The following is a 15,932-nucleotide window of genomic DNA, read 5'->3' as shown; positions in this document are numbered from 1 at the left end:
TACAGATACATCAATATTACAAAATAGATATACGTTAATATTTTAGAATACAGATACATATCTAATGATATCATTATTTCTAATCATTATCATTGAATTTCCCGCCATAATGAATCAAATACAAGACGAGATAAATTAGTTTATTATAACGTTTCTAATAATTATTGCCCGTGTAAAATCTTGGTAATCAAATATTTAATTACATTTTCATGAGTTATTATTTCTTATCATTCATGTTATCGTCCTCTTAATTTTTCTTGACGAAAATGCTCGTATAAATGATGCAAGAGGAAAAGAAAATAAGTTTTACTTTTCTGAGTGTTACTATTACATACAAGCAGAAAATTTCGTTTTTATTAAGAAATTAGTATTTATTATCTGTGAATCGTAACAAAATGATTGATGATAGCCTTCTATTTTTATCGCGTTAGTCATTAGTTTTTTATTTCTTCATTATTTTATTTTTACTTTGATGGTTAAAACACAAAACTGCAAAATCTCTCTAGCATCTGTAAAAAAAACCCGCTTTTTTTGTATATGTCAGAGGCAGAACAAATAATCGAAAATTAATTTTTAATTAATCTGAAAGTTTTTTTTAACCCTTCTTAGTCTACAGTAAATTGGGTAATAAATCGTTATATCGTAAAATATCGATATTTTTAAAGCACTACGATATTTTAAACACATTCCCCAAATTTACATAGAGTATCAAGTTTTATTTAAATATCGAATAGAGCATAATTATCGACATCTATAAATATCGGAAATGATTATATGGCGAGTATCGTTAATGAAAATTATGGAAACCGATATTATCGGGATTGCAGATAAGTTTTCAGTAAGGCAAATATTGACCGATGTATTCGAGAAGGAAAAACGAGTGGCAGGCTAAAAAATATCAATACACTTTAAACTTTAAAAAAAAATATTAGTCTAAGAAGTACCGAGCAAGAATTTATCAGGTAATAGCATTTTAGGGAAAACTGGACAAGTGGAAACCGGGTATTAAAATCTAGGAAGATCCGGTTATTACTAAAAATGGTGATTACTAAAACTTCATACCTTTCTTTCAAAAGAAAAGAAATCTATTTCTTGCATGGAGAAATTATTTTCAACTGATACTAATACGTCATACATAATTATACTAATTAAAGTATGAAATATTTATATTTCATGCTTCCTTATCAGCTATATGTCATACAATTCCTAGGCAATAAGTGGAATGTTTAATTATTTCATACACTGTTGGTAGATTTTCGTTATTCTATACAAAGTCTGACTTTTAACTTTGCCTATAACACTTAATTTTAAACACGAAAATTATTTAAATGACCAATTTTCACGCATTAATAATGTTAATAAATATTCATTTTCCAGTGCATCACAGAACAGGAGATATCCTGATGAAATTGAAATCTTTATGAAGGTAAACATGATTTAGTTAACTCGCTATCTATAAGTAGCAGAATGGCAGTTCTTCATCACCTTAATTTTTCGTCATCTTTTTTAACTTCAACGTTTTTGAAATAGTTTTTATGTAAGATTTCTTGAGTGTTTTCTTTGAAGTAAGTTTTAACCAGGAAAGGTTCGAGTAGCCATAATCCTCCTGTAAGGATAGCTATTCCACCATTCAGGAAAAACATTCCATCGTAAGAACCCACAGTGTCCCTAAAATGCCCTGAAAATGTAATAAAATTTATAAATATGCATGGTGTTTCCTAATCACTGCTCTTAACGTAATAGTTTTTACTGAGTGCTCAGTAATTACTGCTCTTTATATATAGGAGAAAAATGAGTGAATGTGAACTGTTGGAATAATCCTGTTACATAACAGTTAAAAATTTCCTTAAAAGATTAGCAAAGTTGTGTTACACTTTCATGCGAAGTTGAGTAAATAGCAAATGATAAAACATGGTTTTTATGTTGAAAAAGCACCTTATTAATTGGTTTTCGATTTTTCTACTTTTGATTAATAAGAAATATTATGTTATAAATGAATATGTTTAAAATCTGGTTTATATTAACTTTTAAATCGCATTTTTGTTTTCAAGTTTAGAGGGATAAATGGCTCTATTGGGTTTAGGGGAGCTGAAAGAAGGGTGTTAATGTAGGAGAAGATAAGCTAAACATTAGAATTTTTATTTTTATTTTTTCTTAATATAAAAAAATATCATTTTATCAATTAACTGTATTTTTGGCTTTGATTTTACAAATCAATATTAAATATCAGTTGAGAGGCTATCTCCATTGATTATGGGCATGGGAGCGATCCATTCAAAGACAAAAAGAATTTCGTAAATACACATTTCCCAACAGCTATAAAAAATGGTAAAATTCTATAGTTAATTATCATTCTGATTAAAAAAAAAACGTTATGAAAAGTTAAATTTTTCATACACAAAATAAATTGAATTTTATAAATAAAGATATTTTATGTGGGTTACAATACCTTACAATAAGAAAATAACTATAACCTAATAAGTGAAGAGTTCATAAAAAACCTACACTATCATAGTATACTCGACATGGATATGATCAAGCTAAAACCATGTGTTCACACTATCTCCAACCTGGATAGTTTGAGTAAGATTTTTTTAATACTTGAAATCAAATTAAATAATTAATTTTAAGTCTTGTTTATGCTAACTCGTTGTCAAAATATGGGATTAGTGTGGATGAAAATACCTTGTATAAAGAACAATTTGTTACAAAATATATAGTTTGTGTTTAACCAATTAGTAAGCCAAGTTGTGTATCAATTAGTTGCATACGAAAATAATTAGTGGAAGACTGAAAATAGTTTCAACAATTGTGTCATAGGACCAGTGTAAGTTAATGCGACGTTTATTCGCTCGCCCCAGGTGAGCTTTAGCCACTTTCTTAAATCTAATTAAGCATTACTATCTAGACAACTGAGGAATTTTTCTTCATTTATTTTTTTTTACTCTCAAAAACAAGTGGAAAGAACACATAGTTAAGAAGTTAAAAGGTAATTATAAGTTACAAAGTAAGTTTAAGCACCTTTTTATGCGTATGAAATCCCTCTATACCTCACTATATATATATATATATATATATATATATATATATATATATATATATATATATATATATATATATATATATATATATATATATATATATATATATATATATATATATATATATATATATATATATATATATATATATATATATATATATATATATATATATATATATATATATATATATATATATATATATATATATATATATATATATATATATATATATATATATATATATATATATATTCCCTTTAACCCTTCTCCACCACACTGTGTTTGAGATAATAGCATATACCCACTTCGAAAGGGAGGGCTAGCTACAGTAATTCAATTCATATTGGATCTAACTTTTTAAAACAATCACCATTCTCTCCTTAATTATTTCCCTGTTGATGCGTTACTAGTGACACGGTAGAAGAATTTTTGCGAAATTATAACCTCCTCCCAAAAATTCAATGTTATTATCGTTTTTTTTGTGACAATATTCCCATAGGATTCGTAAATTGTTCCTTCGTTATCGCTTTGGTTTCGACCACAGTTATCTGACCTGTCATTTTAATTGTTCTAAATCAAATTTTCAAAACGTTCTTGATTATGTAATTTTTTCTTCTTCTGACGATGATCACCATTAGATATTCTTGCATTTAAGACATAGATTTAAGGTCAATACTTTACCTATAAGAAGGGGGAAACAAAATGAAAGTAGTCCAGCAATGAAACCATCGCAGGCCATGGCTACAGCTTGGGAGTTTATGTCAACGTACTTGAGGACCAGTACAGGAAATAGCACAAGCATGCTGCCTGAAGCCATGCCAAACATCATGAGAACAGCCATGAATGTGTAGAGGGAAGTGGTGAGTGGGAAGAGAATGGTGAAAACACCTTGCAATACAAGTGTTAATGTCATGAAAGCTGGAATAGTCATGATTCCTCTGTCAGTTACCCAACCGAAACCGAGTCTTCCTGTGAAATATTAATACAGTATTACACAAAAACAGAAACACTTTAAGAGTGAAAGGAAGACTTTTTCAAATTGCTGAATTTATTTCATACGACAAATAAATAATAATGTTGTAATTTGCAATAAAAAATTTTATGCAAAAAAAGTTGGAACTTGATTATGTTCTGTGTCCAATTGCTGTGTCCCATCGCTTCCTTGTGTATGCTTCTAAATACATACTACCCTTGTTCTGGCGATATTCAAAATGATGAATTGTTTGATATTACGAAAAAAAATCTGAATACTCGACGCATTTACTATTTTGATATTAGAAAAAAAACCTCTTTCAAAGTGCCAGCTATGCATTAACCAAACAGCATAATTCTTAATCTTTCTCTTCGAGTTTATGATATTTGATTATGATAAATCGATATTTGATTTCCGTTGCAAAAAAAAGTCGAAACTTTAAAAGAATTTTGCTGACAGTGCTTTAATACCATTGCTTAACCCCTTAACGATCGGTTAATTTTCAAGAAAATGGTCATAAAAGTGCCTATTTTTTTGGCTTTTGTATTCGTAGTATGTATTTGATTAGTGTTGACATCTAGTTTAAAATAAATCAACTATCTCTAATTACCTTAAAGATATTCTGGTACTGCCGTCTGGTGTGTAAAATGAGAAATAAAATGTTTTCGGGGCAAAAGAAATAAATTAGTTTCATTCTTACTGGCGCGTTACTACTGAACACTCCAGCCCGTCAATATCACGGGAGCGAGAAATGGAGGGCGAATTCTCACCCCGTCATTTTCACGAGAGCGAGAAGGAAGGGATTAAAGCTTTGACATTTAAAGTTAGTTTAGAATCATATTTTTTTAACTGTCCTATAATGATAAACTGAAAGTCTTACCGACTAGCTCTCCAATAGCCAAACCGTTTATGAGATATTTTCCTTGCTTTTCCGGTATTCCTTTATCAATGCTGTAGTCTACGATAACAGTGAATACTGGAATTATTAGTATGATATATGTTGTTAGACACACGCTAATTAAAATGTAGAGTGGATTGGTATAAAGTTTAGCAAAGCTTCTGACGCCATTCATTAAAGACTGTTGGTTATCTTCTTGCTTTATTGATTTTAATTTGCTTGGAGCAGCGTCGTCAACTTTTTGTCGTCAACTTTTTCAGAAATTGTGTGCACTTTTTCAGAGCTTGTGTTCACAGCTAAATCCATCTGCAAAAGTAATTTGCTATTAGGAATAACTCTTATCATATATACTTATAACAACATACAAATATTTTCTTATACTAATAGCATTTTAATCTTCTTTGTGAATTTAAAGCTAAAAATACGAAAAAGTGTAAATGAAAAAAAAATTTGAACAGCATTTTTTTTAAAACTTTGGAGATACTACAGTACTGGTTAAAAAGGTGAAGTATGTAGTGAAGATCCCTAAATAATATATTAGAGCTTTGGTAATAGAAATGTCTCTGGTTATGTACCATCATAGAAAGTAAGATGTTAGGAATTATCCTCGCCTTTTTGAGAATTTATTAAAATTATTCCATGTTACTAAAATATTTTACGTATTACATTGGGGTGACGATTAGGTGATCCCAAAGAGCAACTCCCAGCTTATCCAAGAAATAATTGCTCTTGTAAACAGAATAGTTGCAGCACAAACAGCATGCACCTGGCAATGAATACCGACCCACATAGACGTCTTCGGCAATAAGTAGGCTGATAACCTAGCACAAATAAGACCAAAACTCCCTGAAGCTCTCCAATAGCTTAATATTTACCGATGCTGATGCAATAGTCAGACGTAAACTTACCACCTAACCACTCAAGAAGAATTCTATTTCAGAACTTAATTGCTACCGGATAACTTCATTAACCATAGCCAGACTACGTAAAGGAATGGAAATATCCCCTGATGGTCAAAGAAGTTACAATACTCGTTCTCACTTCTCACTGTCCTCAAATTAAATTTTCTCCAGGCCATATTTTCAATTGTCCTTCTACAACGGCTAAACTCTACAACATAGACCCAAACCACACAGACTATCAACTGCTCTGTATGCCAAGGGTCTTTAACATTGTCAGGACTGTTTTGGGCGCCTTCGCTGCTATTTGATTCTCCTGTACTACTTGGACAAGACAACAACAACTACTAAATGATTCCATTCTGTTGAATTTAATATGGCAAAGCTAGGATAATATTCCGTTGCAGAGAATAAAGCATTAGCATTGACTCAGTATTTAGTGAAGTAATAGCTAAATGAATTTTGCTTTGTTACATATTACGCTACAAAGCTTGGATAGTGTTACAACGTTACAACAATGAAAATCATGCATCCTACCAGTTCTTGTACGAAATTCTTTCACTTTTTGTGTGTCAGAAGGGAGATAACATTCCGCCTGAGAAAATTATTCGATATGTGTGGCGTTACTTAAATGGTGCTGCTGTTACAGTCCTCTGTAAAAGTCAGCTTTGACAGCAAATAACACATTGTTGTCAAGGATGATGGCAATTTGCTAGCAATTATCGAACATTCGGTATTTCGAACACATTGCTGGCAATTTTAGAAATGACTCTCCCAAAAAATATATTTCAGCTGTTATAGATTGAAATTTATAAAAATAATGGTAATATTATATAAAAGCCATAGAAAGTTTGTCGCTAACTCTACAAGTTCGGTAGAAAAAATTGGTTGTAGATTAAATCTCGTAATGACTGAGTATACTCCTATATTCTGTACCATTTATGCACACTTAATGCCTTTTCCATGATATTCTCTTACGTGAGCTGCATGCAATGTGTTAACCAAAACGTAGGAGTATATTCAAGCTAAAATACCTTCCTAAATATTTATTTCGTACACACTTTACATTTAATCCAATGAATAAAGTACAGATTTCTCAGAATGAGCATATTAAAATATTACCTGGTGAGCTTTCTTTAGAGTTGGAGATTCTTTTATACTATACCAATTGCAAATAACTTCCGAACCTTTCTCTGGTTGTCCTTTTTGAGTGAAAGTTAATTTGGAACTGCCATACGAATTGTTTTCTTGGTTATTTATGTCCGATATGTGATGCGATCCTCGTTCCTTTCCGTCAGTCAGAACCACTGAATCAGTAGTGTATATAGATTCCGTAGATGTTGCTGACTGATGTGTTTTGGTTGCAGCCACTGCGAAAGAGAAGTGGAAACTCATAACCATACAGTTTAAAAAAGCAGTTGCTTTCAACTCACATGGGTTTAAAACAATTTCACATAATTACATGTAATACTTACAAGGTTTTCAGCTGGGACTACCTTTAAAAACAGTTTTTAAAATCTTTGACTAAATTTACGTATTGCAGGTCACAAATTAATAAATAAGGGCAGTAAAATGAAAATAAAAAATGACATTTGGACTAATTTTTATCAAAATCATTCAGAACAAAATAAGGGATTAAAATGATGTTAAAAAAACTAGTTTATTGGTTTTGTGGGACTTAAATATGTTCGTATTTTATTGAGAACCAACATTCAGTTGCATTTTTAAATAATGTAAGGAATAACTTTCAGCAAATAACTTTCAGTTCCTTCTTTGCTTCGATAGATCTTGATGATGATTGGTGAAAGTTCACTGTCGTTTTTATTTTCTTGTCTTCACTTTTACGTAATAAAAAGTTTAAAAAAATTCTCTTCAAAAAAGAAGGAAAAAAATCGTGTCTTTTTGATACGCAATGAACCCCTCATACAGGGTGTTCTAAATTAGACTGAAACTTTGCAAAAATTTATTGCAGAAAAATGGTATTGGTGAAAAAAAAACCTTGCAGTAAATTCGCAAGACAATGTATATATTTTTCCTCTAAAATTTCTGGTTTTTTAGCAGATTTTTCTGTAAGTATAAAAAAGAAGTTTTGTATAAAAAAGAAGAAGAATTAAAAAAAAAACACGCAACAATTTTTCGATATATTTTAGTGAATTAAAGGCACATTATAATATTTTCAAAATATCAATTCAATATTTTCAAATATATTTTCCAACAATGTATCCACTGCAATCATATGTTACTTATTTATTTATTTCCAATGAGCTGTTCAATCGGTCTTGCCGATAAGCAGACCTAGCACGTTATCGAGAGGTGGTAACTCTTTCAGGACCACCACAATGGGTGAGATACCGTTGGTCATGTTAATTTGGACGTCTAGTTTCTGCCACACTAGATGGCAGCACCGAGCCTCTATTTGGATGCTAAAGTGCACTAGGAATTTAATTTTGCCGGAAAGCAATCATATGTTATAATATCATATATCTTGCTTTATTTTATAACCATTAATTTTATATATTTTTATTTACAACTTTACTAGCCACAGCGCCATCTATCGAAAAAATTTGAGTTAAAATCAGGAACTCAAGTAACTTGAATTTGATGCAAAAACAGTTATTTAATCTTAATTATTTTTCTCAAAAAAACAAAAAAAAACAATTAGAAGCCGATTTTCTAATTTAAGTATATACTTTCACGCTTTAAATATTAGTTTTATGAATGCTATGATAACAAACAAGTATTGCTCATAAAAAATGTTTGAAACTCACACTGTTTGGCATATTTTCCAGGGTTCTCCACCCAAGGGGGTGATTTCAGGAGAAGAGCAGGTGGTAGTACATGCATCACCACACCGGCTATCATGAGAAATCCTCCAGACAATCCGTAAGTGTCCAGAATATATTCTATCATAATTGGAAACGCAAGACTGCCTATACACGCTCCTGATAGAGCGATTCCTGACGCAGTGGCGCGATGTTTCTCGAAGTACTCATTGACCACCACTTGGAACAAAGTATTGGCAAATGCAAATCCAATACCTGCGAAGAGAAAATTAGAACTTATTTAAAGGAATATTCGAGTGACATGTTCTAAATAACTTCAAAATTTTAATTAGCATTTAATAACAAAAATACCTTCATGTAATCACATAGCTTAATTTTTAAGATTTAAAAGATAAAAATAGGAGCAGTGCAGTAGTTTTTCCGAAGAAAAAAAATTTTTTTTGGTATAGAATAAAATAAATACGCCGTACAAAAAATATACTTAAGTATGCATCATAATTTAAAGAAATGGAATCCTGCAAGTGACGTAATATGGGTATTATCTCAATCCTGATTGGTTGTTGAAACGTGGCTTTTGTTTATATCAGAAACTGTTCTTTCCATACTATTTCAGGCAATCCAAGCCCGTCAAGTTTGAATTTTCTTTGATACGTTCTATTTTCTTTTACGAAGATTTAAATTTTTTCACTGAATATTTCTTGAATAATAAAAAAGACAAGCGCGAGTCATGTAGAGCATAAACAAATTAATTATGTGTCGAAGTTGCTAGGTACACAAACCAAAAATGTATCACGGTTACAATAGAATGCACAAAAAAAAAAATCTAAGTTAAGTAAAGAACGTAGGGAAGTAATTATATTTTAACGAATTCGATGTGTGATACGACGTTGCATTTAATTAACTTCATGTTAATTAACATTCTAATGGAGACACTCAGCTCAACTTCAGCACGCCATCTTGTTTATAAGCAATCAGCTTGCGCTAAGGTCATATGTTACTTGTCTGGGTATCAATGATCTAATTTTTCTTGAAGTGAAATTATCCAATGGAAGGCAAAATTTAACAGAAGAAGACTCTTTGTTTCTGCATTTTACATCACTATTATATTAGTAAACTTCATTATAAATACAGTCCTATTTTCCTTAAGTCAATATGTTTGAAGCGCTTGGGGCAATATTGTGGTTAGAAGAAATTTTTCTTTATAATCATGTAAATACTTTACAATTTCTACTATATAGCACAACTATGTCCAGAAACATTTTATTGAATTTTTTGTAAATCTGAACTATTTGAAAATATAGTAGTGTAATTACAGTTGTGTCGTAAATTGTAGTGAATAATTATATTGCGCTATCCCTTTCAATTAGTCTAAAAATCTCAATTAAGTTAACAGTTATTTGATTTTATCCATTCAGATTAATCGTGCAAGACACTTAGAAAAAAGGAAATCTTATATACTTGCCATGCATTCCACCCCAAAACACTGTCATCCAAGTTATATCAGGTGCAATGCAGCATAACGCAACTCCAGCAGTGGCAACTACACCTCCAGAGAATGTTATGGTGCGTATACCAAAACTTTGACCAACAATTCCAACAAGTGGACCTGAGAAATTTTGAACAGAAAAGGAAAGGAATTGTGATGAACAACAAAGAACTGTAAATTTTTTTTTATTTATGAGTTAATTAATCCACTATCTACCACTTAGTATTTTGACACGTGTGATTGAAAAGAAAAACAAACTTTATTCATAATCAATAGATGGTAGAGCCTCCACTAGAGGCAATTACAGCGTAAACCCTCCGGGACATATTTTCCACAAGTCCTTGCATGACGGCTAGTTGCATTTTCCTCCACTCGGCTTGCAAAAGATATGTAAGTTCCTTCACCGATTTTGGACGGGTAGTACACCCCTTAATTCGGCGATCCAACTCGTCCCAGAGGTTCTCGATAGGGTTCAGGTCTGGGCTCAGGGCCGGCCGGTCCATTCGATTAACCTCATTGGCACCATACCAAGCCTTGGTGGCCCTCGAAAACAGAACAGCTGGCATTGTCGTCCTGGAAGTAACAGGGCTCCGCCCTGTAAAACTGCCACAACGTAGCAAGCTCGTTGTTCTCCAAAATAGTGCAGTAGTCATCTCGCATGGGACTAATGCCGATTTTGCTCCCTACACGATATGTACCAGCGGAGGGCGTGACGTATCTCAGGACAGCAGATATAGTCATTTGCATAGGTGTCCAAATACTTATTGGTAGATAGTGTATAAAACTATTTTAGACACTGAAATAGTTAACACTAAACTTAATTTTCAGTTTTCCTTCTACAGTTTTTTTTCTTTTGTCTTTTTCGCTAAAGTAGCTTTTCCAACACTACAACACGACTCGGAGTTTATAAATGGATATAAATCATAAATAATGATTTACTTAAAAAGTTTAAATGAATTCTCAACTAGATAGATGAATATCCGTTCTTCGTACGGGGTGAAAAAATTAATCAATGTATTGATAAACACTACGAAATTATTCACAAAACTGAAAGACATTTTACCGACACAATAAGCTATAATTCTTATTTGCTGTCTTTCCCAGCCGCTATATCAAATTAAGCAAAGTATATTTTAGAAATTCATGGCCATAATTATAATTTAATTCTTATTTGTTGTCCTTCCCGTGGCTTTATGTTATCAAATGAAGCGAAATATATTTTTAGAAAATCATAGCCATAATTATAAATTAATTATTATTTGTTGTCTTTCCTAGCGGATTTATGTTATCAAATTAAGCAAAATATATTTTTAGAAATGCATTTTATCAAAATAAAGATTAATTACAGTGGCGTACATAAATACACCCAAGATTTATGAGTGCGCTTTACCACAAATAATTTATAATCATAGTAAGAACCATAAACACTATAGCGACGAGACATAGGGGTATTTATAATCAGTAATTTTAATTTAAATTAAGAAAATGAAAATTACAAGTGAGATGAAAAGGCGGAAATTAGAAAAGTCACTGAATTGAAACATTGTATACACTCAACACTAGAAATTAAATTAGTTTTTATAATACCAGAAAATATCTTACAAGTAATTATAATCAAAGTTCAGTAAAAGGTCATTAAGTGAATTAAAAAGATAACTGATCAATAAAAAACATTTTTATTCGCGTTATTTTTTCCAGAGCATACGCCCTCAAACCTCCTGCATCAATCTCCCCCATGCAGCCAGAGTTGCGGGGTGCTTTATACGCCACTGATAATAATGTCTATATCATTTAGTATAATGCCATTGCTCGAAGTCAACAACTGATAGTCATATACATAAAGCTGATACTTAATATATATATATATATATATATATATATATATATATATATATATATATATATATATATATATATATATGTATATATATATATATATATATATATATATATATATATATATATATATATATATATATATATATATATATATATATATATATATATATATATATATATATATATATATATATATATATATATATATATATATATATATATATATATATATATATATATATATATATATATATATATATATATATACTATAGTGTTCGAATTAATTGGGACAAGCAAGATTTTCTCATTCGAGTTGGTATGGGATTGCCAGTGATGTCCCGAACCACTTCAAGCCAGTTACATCTGCCTTGAGCTACGGTGACGGATAGACCTTCACTATAATTTATATATATAATATTCTGACTGGTTTTAGTGTATTTGTAGTTCAGTTGTGAGCATTTCAGTGTGGAAACTGGTGGTTATAATTTTGAGTTTAGTCTAACACAAGTTATGTGCTTATAAAAGATTGATATTAGTCCGAGGAAGCGCTCTAAAATTATAGCTCTTAATGAGCACACTTCTATGACTGTAAGAGACATAGCTACAACAGTTGGTGTAGGGAAATCTAGTGTTTCCAGAATTCTTAGAACATTTTAAGATTCCGTCTCATCCTCTCCAAAAAGAAAAGGAAAATGTGGACGCAAACGGAAAACTACTCCAAGAACTGATAAAAGTCTAATAAGAAATAGTAAAATTAATCCAAGAAAGACGAGCACAGACCTCCGAAGGGATTTATTGTATTGTGGTGTTGATGTGAGTACTTCAACTGTACGAAAAAGGCTTCTAGAAAGTTGGACATAAGGCAAGAAGACCAAGGAAAAAACAATTTCTAACTCAGAAAATGATGAAAAAACGCTTAGCATGGACCAGAAAATACCAAAAATGGACTGTAAATGCCTGGAAGAAAGTGGTTTTCAGTGATGAAACACATTTATTTGTGCAGGGACAAAAATCAAGTGTAGTTAGACGAAGTGAAGGTGAAAGTCTTAGACCAGATCATATCCAACAGACTGTAAAACACCTTTCTAAACAAATGTTTTGGGGTTTCTTCACAACAAATAGCACTGGAAGCTTAGTGCCTGTAAAAGGCATGATGAATTCAGCCAAATACATCGATATATTACATAGTAGGATTGTTCCATTCATGGAAACATTCGACGGAACATTTCAACATGATTTGGCCCCTTGTCACAATTCCAAACTGGTCCAGAATTTTATGCGAGAAAACAAAATAAAAGTGCTTGATTGGCCTGGTAATTCACCAGACCTAAATCCCATTCTGAATATGCGGCATATTCTAAAAAATCGCTTAGCCAAGATGAATTGCACGGCAGCAGAACAAATGATAAAAAGTGCTATTCAAGTATGATTCCACGACGATGAAGTCAAGAACATGTACGCTACACTAGTGGAATCAATGCCAAAATGTGTTCTTGAAGTCATAACTGCTAAAGGAGGACATACTTCATATTAATACAGACGTGTATCAATGCAACTTAAGGTATGTAATGATTAAAAGCTAAAGTTTCAATAAATCACTTTTTTTTCATTTGTCCCAATTAATTCGAACAGTATAGTATATATATATATATATATATATATATATATATATATATATATATATATATATATATATATATATATATATATATATATATATATATATATATATATATATATATATATATATATATATATATATATATATATATATATATATATATATATATATATATATATATATATATATATATGATACCTAACTATTCAGTTTTTTGTCTCTGTGACCGACTTTTGAACTCATTGATTCAGTGGTACTGTAACATTAATTTAAACAATGATTTGAGAAAATAACAATATGAAAAGGTTAACTGTAATAATAAAATACAAATTAGTCAACTGTAATTTATTTAACTCTACTATGCTGTAACCATCGCAATTATATATACTTAAATATAATTTTTCAAACATTCCTATTTAGATCAACGTTAGTTAATAGCATTGTTGAAGCAAGCAAATAAAGTTGTAATTAAAAAAAAACTTGAAAATTTACATTTACGGTACATAAATTTTAAGTATCCATCAAATATTATATTTACCTGATAACATACGGACAGAATTCCTTACAGCAAAAGGGAGGGTCGCTTCTTGTCTGGTAATCCCATACATTTGTAGCACATATACGTATAAAATACCAATCATGCGTGATATCCCAGATAACAGCATGTTAATGATACAAGCAGCGAAAGCCACCACCCATGCCCAACCTTGATCGGGAACTTCTAATTTTGTCATTTTAACTTACAATATCCAACTATTTGGAAACGGAATGCAATATAATCATCCACTTTCGAATTATTTACAAATGAAAATCGTACTAATTTAAAACTTTCTAAGAAATATAAGAAACCAGGTTAATGAAACTGATGCAATTGTTGAATCTCAGCTCAACGTTTTCCATACTTATTGAAATAAAAGCCAAATGATTTGACGGTGTTAATAAAATGAATGGAAAAGTTGGATAAGAGTCGAAACTCGCACACAGAGAGAAATTTGAATGAGTACAATACCATTCATTGTTTTTTCACTATTATTCCTGAAAATTTTTCCAGGCAATGCATTAAAAATTCTGTTAAAAGTTATTTTTATTGCCAATTTTATTCTCACTGCTGTTGTTTGTTTGTTTGTTTAACGTTTGGAAGGAAAATCAAGATAAAAAAGGTTATTGTTGCTTATCTGGTCTTAAGTTGTGCAAGATAAAACGGCTTAAAACTGTCAAGTCTTTTAGATGAAAAATCTTTGAAACATTGGATTAGATGTATGCAACACCTTGTTTACCAGGACATAAAGGTAGTTTTACCTAGAACATGGGCTTAGGATTTCGTGAGATAACATTGAAAATTTTCTAAACTCAGCGTGGAAATCTTCACGCTTTTAGATAGATAGTATCTTAAATCAAAACGTAATCAACTTTTAGAGCAGAGATTGGATGCGAGAGGATTAAATCTGTTTATTTTTTGCATTGTCATGAAATAATAAATACGGCATGGTAAAAATCAGAACTTAGTAAAGTTATCTTCTCAAATATTAATTACTTTTGTTTTATGCTTAACTGTAAAATATGTATAAGAGATAAATTGTAAATTTAAATTATAATTTGATTTAAATAGGCGTGGAATTCTTTCAACTTCTCCGTGTCATTGACCTTCTCAGAAGCTCGTACAAGTTAGACACTAAATGCCTGTTTACATGGTCCAAGTTCTTGAATCCGAGAAATGGGAGGAATTTCTCTGTCCAAGAAATTGGATGATTCGTTGACACTATCCAAGTTCTTGAATGTCACTGATTCGTTGAAAGAAAAACTTGCGCATGCGCATTGTTCATATTTAACATAATGAAATAATACTTAGATAAGTTTAAAATTACTAAATAAATTCAAATAAAATCATAATAACACAAATAAACTGAAACAGATAAATTTATTTGGACTAAAATATATGAAAATATATGAAGCTTGAAAATCCGATTGTCAGAACAAAAGTTATTCAGGACAGTTTTTTTTTAATTCATTGATCATATTTTGCATATGTGATCAATAATGAATTATGTGAATATATATATATATATATATATATATATATATATATATATATATATATATATATATATATATATATATATATATATATATATATATATATATATATATATATATATATATATATATATATATATATATATATATATATATATATATATATATATATATATATATATATATATATATATATTACTTTGATGATTTTTAAAGCAAAATCTGCTCAAAAAAGAATTATCTACTCACCCCTGTCTCGCTTTTATATTTAATTATTTTACTCTTATTATTTTCTTTCTTTGTTGCTAACCCCTTCTAAGGATCAGTTTTCAAAAATGCATAATGCGGTTTTTA

The 15,932-nt window shown here is 30.4% G+C and overlaps 1 protein-coding gene across 1 annotated transcript; it reads right to left on the bottom strand.

Annotated features, from left to right (window-relative positions):
- Window positions 1-416: 416 nt before the first annotated feature.
- LOC107453231 (putative monocarboxylate transporter 5) lies at window positions 417-14,415 on the bottom strand. The gene is made up of 8 exons (XM_087156727.1): window positions 14,083-14,415; window positions 10,060-10,203; window positions 8,583-8,852; window positions 6,937-7,184; window positions 5,164-5,221; window positions 4,898-5,131; window positions 3,726-4,013; window positions 417-1,678 (listed from the first exon to the last, which is right to left on the bottom strand). The coding sequence occupies exons 1-8, from the start codon at window positions 14,276-14,278 to the stop codon at window positions 1,482-1,484; spliced, it is 1,635 nt and encodes a 544-aa protein (XP_087012853.1). The 5' UTR covers window positions 14,279-14,415; the 3' UTR covers window positions 417-1,481.
- Window positions 14,416-15,932: the final 1,517 nt, after the last annotated feature.

This window comes from Parasteatoda tepidariorum, chromosome 1, assembly GCF_982258835.1.
Source record: "Parasteatoda tepidariorum strain Cologne lab strain chromosome 1, Ptep-v5.0, whole genome shotgun sequence".
NCBI classification, from domain to species: Eukaryota; Metazoa; Arthropoda; class Arachnida; order Araneae; family Theridiidae; genus Parasteatoda; species Parasteatoda tepidariorum.
This window is presented reverse-complemented; position numbering and strand designations above follow the sequence as displayed.

Bases quoted from the DNA above. Each gene is read 5' to 3' on its own strand.
- LOC107453231 (XM_087156727.1), bottom strand. From the start codon at position 14,278: ATGACAAAATTAGAAGTTCCCGATCAAGGTTGGGCATGGGTGGTGGCT. The intron at 7,185-8,582 runs GTGAGTTTCAAA...TCTCTTTCGCAG, and splicing joins TGGAAAATATGCCAAACAGT to TGGCTGCAACCAAAACACAT. The intron at 1,679-3,725 runs GTAAAGTATTGA...TTACATTTTCAG, and splicing joins TTGTTTCCCCCTTCTTATAG to GGCATTTTAGGGACACTGTG.